General features: G+C 41.0%; 1 protein-coding gene across 5 annotated transcripts in view; it reads left to right on the forward strand.

The window, feature by feature from the left end:
- Positions 1 to 470: 470 nt before the first annotated feature.
- Positions 471 to 15,356, forward strand: part of ATXN7L1 (ataxin 7 like 1) — a 112,194-nt gene continuing 97,308 nt past the window's right edge. For 3 of the 5 annotated variants that reach the window (XM_014869007.2, XM_014869005.2, XM_088165818.1), the window contains exons 1-2: positions 577 to 706; positions 1,203 to 1,271. In XM_014869007.2, the coding sequence (XP_014724493.2) occupies positions 592 to 706; positions 1,203 to 1,271 (184 nt within the window). In that variant the 5' untranslated portion in view covers positions 577 to 591. Of the gene's footprint in view, positions 707 to 1,202; positions 1,272 to 11,952; positions 12,044 to 15,356 lie in introns of those variants that run through there. The other 2 variants (XM_088165820.1, XM_088165819.1) reach the window with 2 other exon arrangements.

Raw genomic sequence — 15,356 nt, forward strand, 5'->3', positions numbered from 1 at the left:
AGGCAGTATTTGGACAACAAAATGGCTGTGGTTGTGGCTATAGGTGATCCACAGGAGCGCAGCTGGAAGCAGGGCAGCGGGGGAGCCCCAATCCCGCACTCCGGGTCCGGCTGGCGGCCGCGCTGGGGCGCGGAGGGGCCGTGCCGCAGCTACCGAGAGCCCGTCCCGGGGACTTACTGCGGGGCGCTCCGAGACGCGGGGCGCGCAGCCCTGAGGCGCACACGGCCGGCGGCTGCGCCTTCCCGGCGGGGCTCCTCGGCCGCCGGCCCTGCTCCGCCGCGCCGGGCCGGGCCGGGCCGGTGCCGGAGGGGCAGCGCGGGGGCTGCGCGGGTCCGGCGCCCCTCGGGGCGGGCGCGGGCCCGGTGCCGGCGGCGCGGGGCGCAGGCGCGGGGGGCGCGGGCATGCGCGCTGTGCGGCGGGGAGCCCGATCTGATAGGGAGCAGGGGCTGACACTACCCCCGTGTGGGCGGCGGAACGTCCCGAGGATGACGTGCGGCGTTCTCGAATCCCGTGTCTCGCTCGCTCGCTCGCCGCCGCCGCCGCCGAAGGAAACGGGAAAAGCAACAAGGAGGCAGGAGCAGGCGCGGCGCCATGGCGGCCCTGGAGCGGCCCGTGCCCAGTCCCGAGGCGTTCCTGGGCCAGCCCTGGGCCGCCTGGGTGCGGGAGGCCGCCCCCCCGCACGCGCACGGCGCCGCCCCCCCGCACAGTAAGGGCAGGGACCGGCCGCGGTCCGGCTCCGCACGCCGCTCCCCCCGGAGCGGGGCCGGGGTCCGGCCGGGCCGCCCCCCCCCCCCCCCTCCGCTCCCCTCCCTCCTCCCGCCGGGGCCGGGAGGTGCCGCCCCCCCGGGCGCTCAGCTGACGCTCGGCCGAGCCCCCGTGCCATGTGTGCGGGAGGCGCACGCCGCGCCGCGCCTGCCGTGCCGCTGCCCCGCGGCGCTGGGCCGGCGCCGCGGTGGGGGAAGGGGGCGAGGGGGAGGATGCGCGGAGGGGCCGGAGGATGCCGCGGGCGGGGAGGGGGGGGCGAGGGTGCTGCCGCGGGGGGCCCGGCGGTTCCGCTCCCTGGCAGATGCTCCGACCATTGTGCTTTTGCTGTTGCAAATAGAAACACTGCTCACCTCCTCACCTCTCCTCCTCCCCTCGCCAAACAATAAATGCACACCTCAGGGCCCTCGGCGCTTCCTGACTCTGCTTCTCTTCTGCAGGTGTAGATCTGGAAGAGACTGGAAAGGAGGGTGGAAAAAGCAGGGAGGTTATGAGGCTTAATAAAGAAGGTAAGTGGATAGTGCTGGCACACCTCTCTACCTGTCTGTCTCTTGGTGGTTGTGAATGACTGTGGTTTGGCCTTGACAGGGTTGTTTGATAGCATATGGATTTCCCTGCCGTGAAGAACGTTTCAGGGTTGGATACATGCAGATGACTGTCACTGTGTCAACTTCTTTTGAAGTATGGGTATAACAGGTGTATACATGCAAGTGACAGACGTGGTAAAAGATAAGACAATTTTGAGGCAAAAGACAACTACACATCAGTGGCCATATTGGATTTTTTTGTGGACCCTGTCCCTTGGTGCAACGTTCCAGTTGCTCGTGTGAAGATAAGCATATAAACTTTAAACATTATATTATTATTAGCAACTTGGTGGAGATGCTTTCCCTTGCAGTGAGAAAGGGATTGTTAAAATCTTTGAGTTCATTCACTTTAGCTCAAATTGCATTTTATTCTTCATTTGCGCTGCTGAGTGTGACCTACAGTCAACTGAGCAGCCAGCGACAAATATTATCTGAAGTTACACTAACCCATGCATATTATGCAAAAACAAATAAAATTAGTCATTTGGGCCGTAAGTTCCTCTGGTACCATCGGTGTGAACAGGCATATTCCAGGTTATTGTTATTTGCCAGTATGCCAGGCCTGTCACAGCTCTGTCAGCTGCAAGAGGAGAAACATTTTGTTTGTGATGTGTGTCATTAACATCATGTTGAGGTAACACCTAGTGAAACTAGTGAAATGGTTCAGGATGCTTTTTCAAGTAGCTTTGTGTTTGTTTCTGTTTCCTTAAGAAAGCACTTTACGTACACAACCTCTCTGTCTTGAGGAATTCTTCTTGGGAAGTCAGTTCATAATGAACGATCCCATCATAGTGAAACTTTGACTTGCTCATATTGAGAGAAACCCCGTTATTACCTGTAATGTCATGACATATATTGTGAAATGATGTTAAGTTTCTCATTACATTACAGTTGTCATTACACGTGCGTTCGATTTTGAGCATCTTGGCAGCTCAAAGGAATCTTATGTTTTCTAAACAAGCTCTTGAAAAAAGAATGAATTAATGAGTAATGTAGATTTGTGTGATAAACTACAAAAATTGTATGGAGTACGCATTAAAGTTATTTAAAGTACCATAAACCTTCCTTTTTGAAAGACCTTTACAGAGATGCCAAGCTTGATGATTGTGTTCCTATCTTGATTCTTACGTGCCTGAACCTCTCTATTTTGTCAGCCAAAGATAAGTTAGCAGCAGAACTGGAATTTTCGTGTAGTTATTTATAGGTAAAAGGTTCAAGGCTCTGTATATCTGTCAGTAATGTTGATTCAAAAATAATTGAACAACAATTTTGCTGCTTCAGCTGTGCCTTCATAAGGACCTTAATTTGTTGAGACAAAATGTTTTGTGCACAGAAGTACTTGAACACAAATTCCTATTGTAAGCTTGGGATATAAAGACTGAAGCATCTGTACTCCTTAGTTATACATAATATGCAAATTGTTTCCTAGAAAGATTCAGTTTAAATTATCACTTCTAGTCTTGTTTGGTATTTTGGGGGGTCAGAGACTCCATCAAAGGAGCTCTATTTAAACTCACTATCCAGAAAAATTACTTCCAAACAAAGCTTTATGTCATTGCTGACATTATGATCATGACAGGTGTGAAGCACTTACTGGCTTTTATAGTACTTATGTCATAATACCGTGTAAAAAAACCCCAAAATTGACTGTTATATTTAGAAAATAAAAAGCCTTAGGGACGTTATTGCTTTCAAGTAGTAACTTGTGTTAGATCACTTAGAAATAACTTCCATGAAGTTTGAATAAATTAGTATTTATCAAAACATTTCTACTATATCCACTTAGGCAGTCTGTTAATACAGGTATTTTCACCACACCCATCTGTATGTCTGAACACCCACTGAAAATCTTCCTTGGCCTCACAGTCCTTGTTAATAAAGGTGGGGAAAAATTTCAAGAGTTTGATGGGTCTGCAGGAAACATTTCTCATGTATTTGCAGAAATGCTTGTGCTTTTACTCTGACCTTGCTCACGTGTTGTGTGACATGTTGAATTTTTTTGCCTGCTTTACTCATAGAGGAGGACTGTGGTTATGACAGGTCTGGATACAAAACCCTACTCCTTTTTTTTACAATTTTACCGACTGGAATAGGCCTTTTTAATGGCATCTACGGTGTCTTAGAAAAATCAAATGTAACTTGTAGCCTTCTTGTATCAAGTAACGGTGGGAGAGGGGTGACAGATGGAAAGAATTTTAAGTATCAAAATTACTGTCTTTTCGATAAAGATAGTGTAAAACCTGGTCTCTCTGCACTTACTTCTCATGTTTGTCTGCACTTCATCTTTGGTTGATGTGACCAGGTTTGTGCGGCCATTCCTTTGTAAGCAGTTTACCAAGAAGGCTTTTTAGAGTGAAACTGTGCAGAGCATGGTGGGAGCTAAAGAGTGGGAATGTGTTGGTCTTCAGACCATGACAAGGTGTTTCGCTTTGGTTTTGTAGAAAAACAATGGTGTTAGGTGGCAAGAAGTGCTTCCAGTTAGCTTGATCCCTGCTTTGCTGCCTCCTTTCTGGTTGTGTACCATGTGCTTAGAGTGGTGGGCTGCTCTTGTTCCTCCCTTTGGCCCAGGAGGGGACGTGGGAGGCAGCATTTCCTGGAGGTGGGGGATAGGAGCACTGCCTGCCAAGTCTGTGCCTGGCTGAGGGGTTGATACTTGCATCCCTGGACAGAGGGGTCACAGTCTGACTGTGCTGTTCATTTCTATGATACAAGAGATGCACCGAGGCCACGTGCCCCATCTTAAGGGTAAAAGTAAAGACACAGAAGTATTGTTCACTGCTTTCCTTTATTCTGCAGTGTATATGTAGGCAGCATAGAGGGAGAGAAATTTCCTGATCGTTTGTTCAGTTTTCTAGACAGAATTACTTTTTGCGTGCTGATACTTGAGTTTTCCTGTAGCACATGCAGTCTGCCCATGATTGACTTTTACTGGCATGTGGATTTGTAGGGAGGGGATTACAAAGTTCCAAGTGTTCGCAGAAAATGAGAAATTTTATACATTAATGTTTGTGCCAGAAGAAAAACCCAAAAATTTATCTGCTTATCTAATCAGGAAACAGAAACAGTATTGTGTAACTTATCTGACAAATCACTACCAAGCAACCGGCTTAGCTGAAAGAGGGGTTATCAGAATTAGGGCAGCATTTAGAATTTATGTTGAATTTTGAAAGGTTGAATGGCATGTTTGAAGAATTGAAGATTTTCTTGCAGATAGCAGACATAGTAAAATAAGTCTGTGTTTGAGAGTTTGTGTTCTGTAAAACATCACAGTTACTATGTTCCTGAGGCAGGTACAGTGTTCTGTTATTATCAGCCATAACCTGTAAATGATTATAGCTTAATTTTGCAGGCTTGTGTTTTACATTATACAATATTTGGGAAAATAATGGAAGGACGGGATTTTTTTGGTTTTGTGTACAGAACTTGTATTAATAATAGGTTTAGTAAAGTGCAAGAACTGAGTTGTGGGAGTCAGAGTTTGTAGGTAGACAGGCTGTAAATGAGCAAAAGATATCCTGTGTATCTTTGTGAGTTATAGCAGAGTTAAATATGACCTATGGGATTTAGGTCTGTGTCTGGGTACTTGGTGTCATAGTCAACTTCAGTTTCCCAGTTCACTGGGTTTGTATTATTGAAGTTTCAATCTGATGATGTGTGTGTTTTGTCTTAGATAATCTTTTCACTAACCATACTGATTCATTATTGTTTGACATTAAGAATGTTATGTAAAAAATTCTAATTGTTTTTCCGATTTTGTGTTAAGAGATTTTTATTGTTCCACCCCTAACTTGACCGTTTTACTTTATGATTACACGTGCAAACTAGAGTTTTAAATCTATTGGATAATTGTTTGCAAATTATTTTTTCCTATTTTGACTTCCCACACAAATATCTGATGGAAAGTTTTTTGATACATCCTTTGGCTACATAAGAATGAAATTAAAGGGATACTGATTAGTTTTACTTTCAGTATCTTTTTAATTCCTTAGAAAAATATCTTGATGATTTTATCATTCTTCTTGGAAACGTAAGAAGTTAAGGAGGTTAGGTGGTGGTAGGGAACACTTCTGTTGGGGGGGAAAAAGGATGTGACATACAACATTCTACTTTGTGGAAGGTAAGAGGAAGAGAACTAAAATTATTATGGGGAGATTGTGAAAGAAGAGAAGACAAAACCAGCTTGTTAACCTAAGAATAGAGATTACAGTTAAGTTTAAATTTTTTTGTTGTTGTTATTTACTAGTGGTTTGCCCGTGTTGCTATTTGTCTCCTTTAAAAACATGCTAAACAAAAAAGAATAGAACCTCATTTTGCTTACTGCCTTCATCTTCATCTTCTACCTTTTTATGGTAGTAGGAAATGTTAGAAAGGGCTGAGAGGGAAAGAAAATTATAAGAAGGTTTTAAACACCTACTTCTAAAGAAAGAAGTGAGGTTATTGAATTTAGACCACCATAGTTGGTGATTTGGGATTGATTTGGGTTTTGCAGTGGGCAAAAGAGAGGGCTGAATGTTGTATAATTTTCTGTCTCTTCTCTGTATGCTAATACAGTTTTCCAGAGATTCTGATTCTTAAACACATGTAATATTCTGTGGTGCTTGATGAGTGAAAGAACTCAGAATTGGCAGGGCACAAAACTGGCTGCTTTCAAGAGAAACTTTTTCTTAGCGTTCTTATCTTTATTCTGGGAAAAAGAACAGTAAGCAGAGGTCCCCATAGGGTCTTTGTTTAGGATGAGAAATGACAGTGGGATTGAATTCCGGTGTGTAAGTGACTGATCAGTTCTATATATGATACCTGGCTCTGGTATTTTTATTTTTTTTATATGGACAGCTTCTGCAAGGGGGTGGCATGTCTCCTGGTTATGGCTGTCACCTCATTTAATGTGTTTCAAGGAATGATGACAGAGGAAGAATGAAGCATTATGTATGATAGCGCCCAGAAAATTTAGTCAGAATTGTAGTTTATCTTCATAGTTGCGTAGTTATTTTTTGAAACCTGTCCTTTAGTTCTTCATCCCACACACTGGATAAAAGGAGTGGAGTAATGGTAAGGCTCTCTGATCAGACATTCTGTGTTTTGAATCAAGATTTTGATGTTTTTGAATATGTATCTAAAACTGTTGTACTGCAAATGGCTTCATTAAAAAACCTGGTTTTGTTAGGTGCACGTCTTGATGAAGTGCAGGATTTGTGCATCAGTTGTTCTAAATGGTTAGATCTCCTGTTGTTTAAGATACCTTTTTTGATTATGTGTGGGGAAACCATGTGTGATTCCCTGTCAACTGCCAGCACTGTCACTAAGGATCTGTCTCTGACATTTCTTCTAGTAGTTGTAATTTGTAAGCAGACTTGAGAAACAGGGAAATGTATGTGTTTACTAGAGGGTACCCCAAGCCCTGCTGTCACTACAGAAAGTAAATGACTTTGTGTATCTAATTTTGATTTAGATATAAAAACACGTGTGTGTCTTCATGTTGATCTGCCTCTGTATGTAGTTAATAGTTTGCAGATGAAATATAGATTACTGTGTGTTAAAAAGAGACTACACAAGAGCTGAACCATTTCCACTGTGGAGTAATTTCTTTGATATAGGCCTTTTTTTCTAGTTAATTGAAAATTAGGACGTTATCAGGTTCTGTTTTACCTTTGGGCAAAAAATACTAGCCATTTAACCAAGGCTGAGGTGTATGAATGAGATGAAAGCAGTTGAAAATCCTATAGAAAACATTTCAAATTATATTTTAAGTTGTAAATCACAGGAGTCCTGTAGGCAGAAAGCATAATTTTTTGATAGCAAAGTGAAAGTTTCTGGTAGTCACTGCATGCATTACTAAGAAAGATCACCTTCAGTAAAAATATTATTGTTGCTATGAGTGTTTCTTAGAGTTAACTCCAATATAAGTTTATCTGGATGCCGTGACTATTCATTATTAAGAGTGATTTTTGGAATAACTAGCAAGAAGGATTTTTGGTTTGTATGGGCATAGATTAAGTTACTGGAACTTTCTGTCTTCCAAGTTCAACTTGGTGCAGAAGTTCCTCAGCTTGCCTTTCAAAAAGCTGATTCAGGAGTTAATGATGCAGGATGCCAGGTGAAGCTGGTGTCTTTAAGTAATTAATATGCAGCTAAAACCCTTGGCAGGTGCTGTCGTAACACAGTAAGGGTGTTTGACAGAAGTCTATCAGCAAGTCTATAGCAAGAAATCTTTGATGGTTCTCTAGCTGGATGAGAAGGGTAGATGCTATGAGAATAAAAGTGGCCCAGTTTTTTATCACAGTGCTATGCAGCTGACTAAGCTGACTCAAACTGAAGGAAGAATCCAGCACAGCTACTTGAAACTGATACGGAACAGAGGAAAACCAACTATAGCATGAATAATTTCTCTCTTTTTTTTTTTTTTTCTTTTCTGTGCCACTTTCTATGGTTGATTTTAAGGGACTGGTTTTGTCATAACTTTATGTATGGCTTACTAAAAGTCATGCCTGAAAGTCACTGATGTTGCTGGGGAAGAGAGCTTTCTGATTGCTCTTGGTCTTGTACTCATAGAAATGTCTTCCTTATTTCTGAAATGTTTTGCTTATTATTTAGTAAATTCATTTCGTATTTTACTAAGTTGTATAGTAATACACTGGTTAAGCCCAGCACTATTCCTATCTCTCTGTTTGCTTGACATTTACAGTTTACTTGACTAGAATTTACAATTATTTGGTCTTCCAGCTTTTTGATTTCTGCGTTCATGTATTTACAAAGTGTGTGCTCTTTGGCAAAAAAGAAGGAGAGTTTTCCCAGATCAGAAAGAGCATCAGCCAGAAGTAGCAAAGAACTTGCTGACCGAAGTTCCAGGTTCTGCACAACTGCTGGTTCCAGTATCTGTCTAGTGCAGTTTCACTTAGTCTGCAGGCCCCTCCTGAATCATCTGTAAAACGGAAGCAGTTGTATTGTGACAGAGCTGTGCGTGGTACACAGGGGGTTAGGCTGGCTTCCCTTTCCGTTCCCTGCGAGCAGGTGTTCAGCAGAAGAGACAGAAGAGTGACTGATGAAGTAGCATCACAACATAAGAATGACTGGCAAAGGGCAAGAGTTCGTGGGGTTTGATTCTGTGTGATCTTCTTTATGTTCTTTATTTTGTTTATATTTGTTTCTATTATACAGTGTTTTATGTTTTCTGTCCAGTCATTATTTTCTCTTCCTACTGCAGGGGACTAGACATAGGGGGCAGGCAGAGTCTGGGAATTTGAAGTTTGGATTGAACACTGCTAATGTCATATCAGTAGTTGTTGAGAAGTTTGCTGGATCAAAATTCTCTTCTCTAGCAAGACAAAAGAGGATGGGACTGGACCTCTCCAGTAATAGAATAAGGTGACTGAGCTTGTCATCATTTTGAGCTGAAATGGTCAGAGAGGAGGCTGAGATTCAAAGAAATGTAAATCATTATGTGTATTCACTTTTTAATCTCTGATAAGTATCCTGTCCTCAGGTGGCTTTCAGACTGGTCAGTTGTGATTGTGTAGATTAGGTAGATTATCATGTGATAGCATATTCAGTTGTTTTTTAAGCTGCTCTTAGTTATGTCTTACTGAGACAGGATGATATGATGATTTACATCTGAAATGTTTGTTGGACCATGCCACCACAGCAAACACTGACAGAGCCAAAACCTTGTTTCTTTGGGTTTGATAATGGAGGTAGTCAGAGGACAATGATCTGGAAGAATATAAGTAATTGATCTGTTACTGCAATGACTGGGGAGGCAGTATTATTATATGCATGGTCCTAATGCCTAGCAGCCCCATCAGGCATTCAGTGCTACTCTGCAGGGTACCAGCAAAGGGAGGAAGGGTGTGTGCTTGTGTGTGTTGTGAAATTGTGCTGCAGAGAACTAATTTTTTAATGCATGACAAAGCAGGAGTTTTAATATTGACAAACAAAAGTACTTAGTTGCTCAATGTGATAGATGGTTGACTTTAGTCTAAACTTAAGTGACTTCCTTAGAACTGTAGCAAGGAAAGCTTTAAGGTGATATTTGGATGGCAATGAAGTAACTTTGAAAGAGCTTGGTAGGTAACCTTACTCAGGTGTGGAAATTGGCCTGAATGAAAATACAGGCTGTTTGTTGAAAGCTTCATAAATGGATACTGACGTCATGAACCAACTAGAAATGTGAGCAAATGGTGTGACAGCAAGTAGGATATGGACAGTTTAGCGTATATAAGACAGAAGCCTGGAAAGCAAAGATGATTTGTTCCCAGTATTTAAATTTGGAATGGAGGATTGTGCATAGAAGGATGCAGAGAGTAAAGCAGTATAACAATATTGAAGAAAGAACTTCTGGAACAGTGTGAACAAGCAGAATAATATTTGCTAACATGAAAAATAAGAAAATACAACTAATGTGAGGTGAAGACCCAGACAAACCTTTAGCACTGAAGATGTTTAGATCAGAGTTTCTTTGTCCTAGAGATGCAAGACAGAAGGAATCATTTAGATGTAGATGTAACCTGAATGAAGGGTTTAAGAGAGAAGCTACTGGCAAAGATGACATAGTAGTTTATCATAGTATTTTATATCCGAATGATGGATAAGTTGATTATGCTGTCCAGGGTGATCAAGAGAGGAGGTGGAGAAAAGAAGGTAGGAGTGGTGAGATCTAAATTCTGTTCTGGCTTTATCGAGCTGCAGTTAACAGCTACTCAGTGGCAGGAGGTGTCAGATAGAATGAGATTTTTTGTTTAGATGTATCTGCTATATTTGAGATCTGTTCTCAGGAGCTGAATGCAGGATTCTCAGACATAAAAGTTGCAGGCAAAAGATACAGCTCAATGGAGACCTGCTAGAAGACTAAGTAAAGTCTAAAAAAGAATAAGTAGCCTGCCAGTACTCTGTGAAGAGATTGCTACAGGAAGGATGGGCAGTAGGAGAGGGGAGAGTCACAGAAGTCAGAAACAGAGAGTGAATGCTTCAAAAGGATAAAGGCACTTAATTTTTGTGAAGAATGCACAAGGGTTATGGGTGATGGAAATGATTAATTTGTGATGTTGCAATAGTAAAAGGTTTTTAGACATTTTAGTGCGAACAGTTTCACTGTATTGCAAGGGACAGATGAAGGAAACTCACGCTGAAGTTAGAGACAAAAGTGTAATTTTTTGTCTAACAGAGCATAATAAGCCTGGAGGTGAAAGAAGGACTGGAAGAGTAATGTAGTTAGAGAATCAAGGAGTCAGAAGTAGACTTCCAAACACCAAAAAGACTGATTGGCTGTCCTATTCTGTCAGAGTGGGAGGAGAAGGGAGATGTGAGGTATGGGCTGATGTGAGTGAGGCAAGGAGAGAGTGGTACAGATGTGTTTTACATCTATTGTATGAGGGAAGAAGGGAGAGCTATAAGGAAGAGGAAGAGAGTGGGAAGGGAGAATGTGAAATGGTTATTATGTTTTCTCGCTTTCTCTTGGAATAAATATTTGCATTCTATTGCAGAGAAAGAAATAGATACAAAAGAAAAGGTTTGAGGAGTGAGTCAAAAGTAGGAAGAAAAAAGGCTGAAATTGCAGGTGTGGGTTCAGCTCAACTGGAGGAATGGCACAGATTAGTAAGCAGCAGGAGAGAGAGAGAGAGAAAATGTGCGATAACCTCATTTTCAGACTGGTTCTCTTTTCCACTGCAAATTCTAGGACAGGCGAGAATATAGCAAAGAAAATGGATGTTTAAGACAAGTGTGAGTTCAGGATTGGTGGAGTTGGACCTAGTACTGGCAAGTAGAGCAAAAACCATCACAAAAAAAAAAAGCTCTTCAAGGAGGGTGAAGAGTGTCTGGTCATATCTATCACATAGCATGATGGACATGAAAGTAGTAGTTCTGTTCTTTACAGTGCAGCATAAGTAGATAATATGTCTGCATGATTTGTTGCATACTGATACTGACTTGTGCTTCCTGCTTCCAGAGCTGAGACAAGGCCACGGGATTGCATTATCGTGGACTGGGCCCCGGGTAATGTCGTACTGCTCAGGGTGTATCGTGAGAGCTTGGGCGCGGTGCTGCGGTAACCATGGTTGTATGGCTTTTGCTTGTCTTGCAGGGCAAAGCAGCTTGTTCCTGTCTACATGCTACAGGCAGGCATGCTTTATGATACAGCACTTTTTTTTTTCTCTGAGAAAGCCGGACATAGTAATTTTAGAGGGGTTACACAGAATGGCTGTCATTCATGTCATTTAGCGTCTAAGAAGTTAATCTCAGGTTTTCACATCTCTTTAGTAGATCTAAACAACTGTTTAAAGAAGAGGAAAATGCTGTGGGAGAGATTTGTTCCTTCACGCACAGAGCATTGAGCTGATCTTTTGACTTGGAAGGCTTTTTTCATTACCTTGCCTGCCTTTCCCAAGCAACTTTCTGCATGTCCCTGTATGTTATCAATGTTCAGTCATCCCAGCAGCTTATACACGTCACCATGCAGAGGTGCTGAGAAAACGGGGAAAGAAAAAGTCTTCAGATTTTCTCTTCAGGGTCTCTCAGGTGGTTTTTTTTTGTGCACTATCATGACGTTTTGTGGTTCTGATTGTATTCATGCTTTTGCTGTATTTTTGGCTTTTTAGAAGACTTGGAGAACCTTGGGCAAATATATTAAGAAACTGAATGCATGGCAATGGAAAAACATGAGGAGAAATGGGAGGAAAAATGTTTCAGCTCTTGAAATTATGGTGAGCTGTGTGTATAGTGCTTTTAATAGAGTCTTTGAACATTCTGTGCTTGGTGTAAGTTTTCTTCAGCTTCTCTCATAACTCGCAACACACTGGGTGTGAACATTACCAAGCCTTTTAGGTATTTAAATTTTGAAAGAGGTAATGCAGCTTTACATATTTTTGGGTTTCTTGCTCATCAAGAAAAATTATTCTTGACTGCATTGCTCAAGGAGGGAATGCTACGAGTTTTATTTTGTGGCATTTATTGTTACTTCCAGCTTTTCAAGATACCTGTTACTATTCTGACTGTTTGTTTTCCAAGCTCCTTGGCAAATGAAAGGTATTGTAAACTTTTATCACTTTCCTGGAAGGTAAGAGTGTATCCTCTGTGGGAGTTCTTGTAGGCTTTTCGTCTGTTTTGAGTTTTTTAAAAATTCCTTGTAATTAAGCACGTATTTGGAAAAGCTCTAAAGAGATGTGGCATATATGTGTTCAAATGATGTAACGTATATAAGTGTTAGCTTTCAAACAGCCAGATATGGTCTGTATTTCTGAGAGCTTTCAATACATTTCAGACAAAACCATAAGTAGTTTATGTTGTGAAGACAAAAATCAGTCTATGAATGTTGAAAAATTTCGTGCAGTAAGCTATTTTAAGGAGGAATTTGAAGGAGGTAGAGAATAATTAGTTGATGTGGAGGAAGAAGGCATCAAAGCTGATAGTATAGCACACAGGAAAGTAGCATACAGAACAGATTTCTAGTGAAAGCAGTTCATTTGTAAAAATAAACTCTCCCTGTTTTGTTAATATTGTCTTACTGTCTCGGCACTGGAAAGCAAAACTAATTGTAATTGCCAGACTGCAAAAATAACATAAATATTGAAAGATAAATCTTAATCTTTCTTAACTCTGTTCCCTAAACATGCCCTCTGTTCTCCAAATACTTAAACATTCCCTTTATTATTAGGCTTCAGCTTCATCTGTTCTACTGAATAGTGCCCTAGTTTTGCTACTAGGCAAAAAGTGAAGAGAAACTAACACATTGTGTATGCGACAACATTTGTCATTCTTTTACACTCTTTCTTCTTTATTAATTCTTTTCTGCCTATTTGTTTGTACGTTACAGGCTGGGAGGATAAGTGACATGCAAAATTCTAAACAGTTTTGACTCTTGTTCTTGACTATCAACCTTAAAATGAGCCTGTTGTGTCCAAATTTCTGGCGTTTAAATTGTTTTTAGGAGAACCCCTTAGATGCAGGCTTTCCATGGCAGATTTCTGACATACCACGTGTAAGCATATTGTGCATGGAAATAATACACAGAACAATTGCTCTTGAAAGCTTGGTCATTTTAGTACTGTGAGGTTATGAGAGAGACTTTCCTGTGTTCAAAATCATTATATTGAAGCTGCTTTGAGTAATAATCAAGACAATGTGTATATATCCAGGGGAAGGGTATGAAATAAGATTCACATCAATGTGAGGAAAGGTAGAGGGAATGAGTGGATGGGAAGAAGTCATGAGAAGAAACAAGTTGACTACTGATGTTTATAGATCACCTCTCTTTGTAAAGAGGCCCAAGGTATCCTACCAGCTATGTGTGGAAATTTTTTGTCACTGAAAGAGGATGTGCAAGCATGGCTGCTGCTGCTGAAAGACCAATCATACCTGCCCTGGAATTAACTGAAAGAGCACTGAAAGCCTACTCTCCACTGATAGGGTATAATCCAGTCCTTATTGAAGCATGTTATTGCATAACAATTTCAAAAGGAAAGGAACAATGCCTTATTTCTAGATTAAAAAGATAATACACGTACGTAGAATGAATTTATTTATGGGGAGAAAAATAAAAAGCAGAATACCAGAGCACATTACCTTTTCCTATGACAGGTTGTGACAGGCTTTATTGACTAGCACTCTGTTTACTGTTTTTTAAAATTTGATGCTGCCAGTGGCACCGAATTTTACTTACATTACATTTACTTACGTTAAAGTAAGGACTGACATGCTTCAAAATACATTGCTAGGGTTTATCTTTCTCTTAAAGAAGTTACCCAAGCCACACTTAGAAGGATAGGTCAGTTCTTACTACAGCAAAAACCTGCAGTACTTCACTATGTTTTAACAAGTCACTACATATTCTAGTATGGTACTTTTCAATAATTTTTAAATTACTTAAAGGCAGAATTTGATGTTACTGCTCCAAAAGCTAGATTGCTTGCTTCTTTTCTGTGCAAACACTACCGTCATCTTTTCTGCACCTGCTCTACCAGTGAGGACCATGGACTTTACCAGATATGATAGGATATGATCTTATAATCTCTAAATTGGACTTTTTTTTGTTGTGTTGTGAAAATGGTCATCCTAGGACAGTTCATGATTTTGCTCAGGTTTCTTTTTCATCCAGCATAGGAAGGGGAACTAGCTGGTGATACAGTAATAATTGAAGATTATAACTGGCAATTAATTTTCACTACATGGGTAGATTTATAACATTAGCAAATCCTCCAGGACTAGCCTGCAGCTCTGCCTTTTGTCTGGAAGAACACTGGCTTTTGCCTGAAGCAATTTTTTGTTGTGCCCACTAGATTTTGCTGGGAATAAAACCTGCTGTGACCATCCAAGCACCTCAAGACTGGAATATATAAATGAGCATCAGAGCACCATAGTGCAAAATAGGCTGGGAATGTTGAGTTTATTGAATGAAATAGTAGTTTAAAGAGGGAGCTTTAAATTGTGTAACTATTACATGATTGCAGTGTAATCTTTCTCTCTGCAGTTTTTCTCTTGTAAAATACAGACAGTGGATTTATATGTTTCACCATACTTGGAGCTTATGCAATTGGGATTAGGAATACATATATTTTTCTTTACAGCAAACAAGTAAACTTGGCCATGGTCCATTCTGAATTTTTTGTGTTTGGAAGAACTAGATCGAATATAAGTAGAGATGGAAGAATTGCTTTTGAGGGTTGATTATTTGAAGTATTACTCCTTGTGCAAAGCAGTCTTGAAGGAGGCTGAAAGTGCATGACTGGGAAAATAGGGAGAGATGGATAATGCTATATTTTATACAGCTTTACTGAAGTGTTGTATCCCAGTTCTCATGTCCACACCTGCTGTTGGAAAAACTGGAAGGAGTTCAGAAAAAATCTACATTAATTTGAGGCCTGGATAATCAGCTTTAGAATGGAAGATTTTAGAAGCTAAATCTATTTAGTTTATCAACAGACAGTAGAGGCTACGTGGTAAGTCTATAAGTATTTAGGGTAAAGGTATCTGACAGTTAGATGGTTCTTTGTCAGGTAGATTAAGGGGATTCTCATGGCT

Source organism: Sturnus vulgaris, chromosome 5 (genome assembly GCF_052056855.1).
Source record: "Sturnus vulgaris isolate bStuVul1 chromosome 5, bStuVul1.hap1, whole genome shotgun sequence".
Taxonomy (NCBI): Eukaryota; Metazoa; Chordata; class Aves; order Passeriformes; family Sturnidae; genus Sturnus; species Sturnus vulgaris.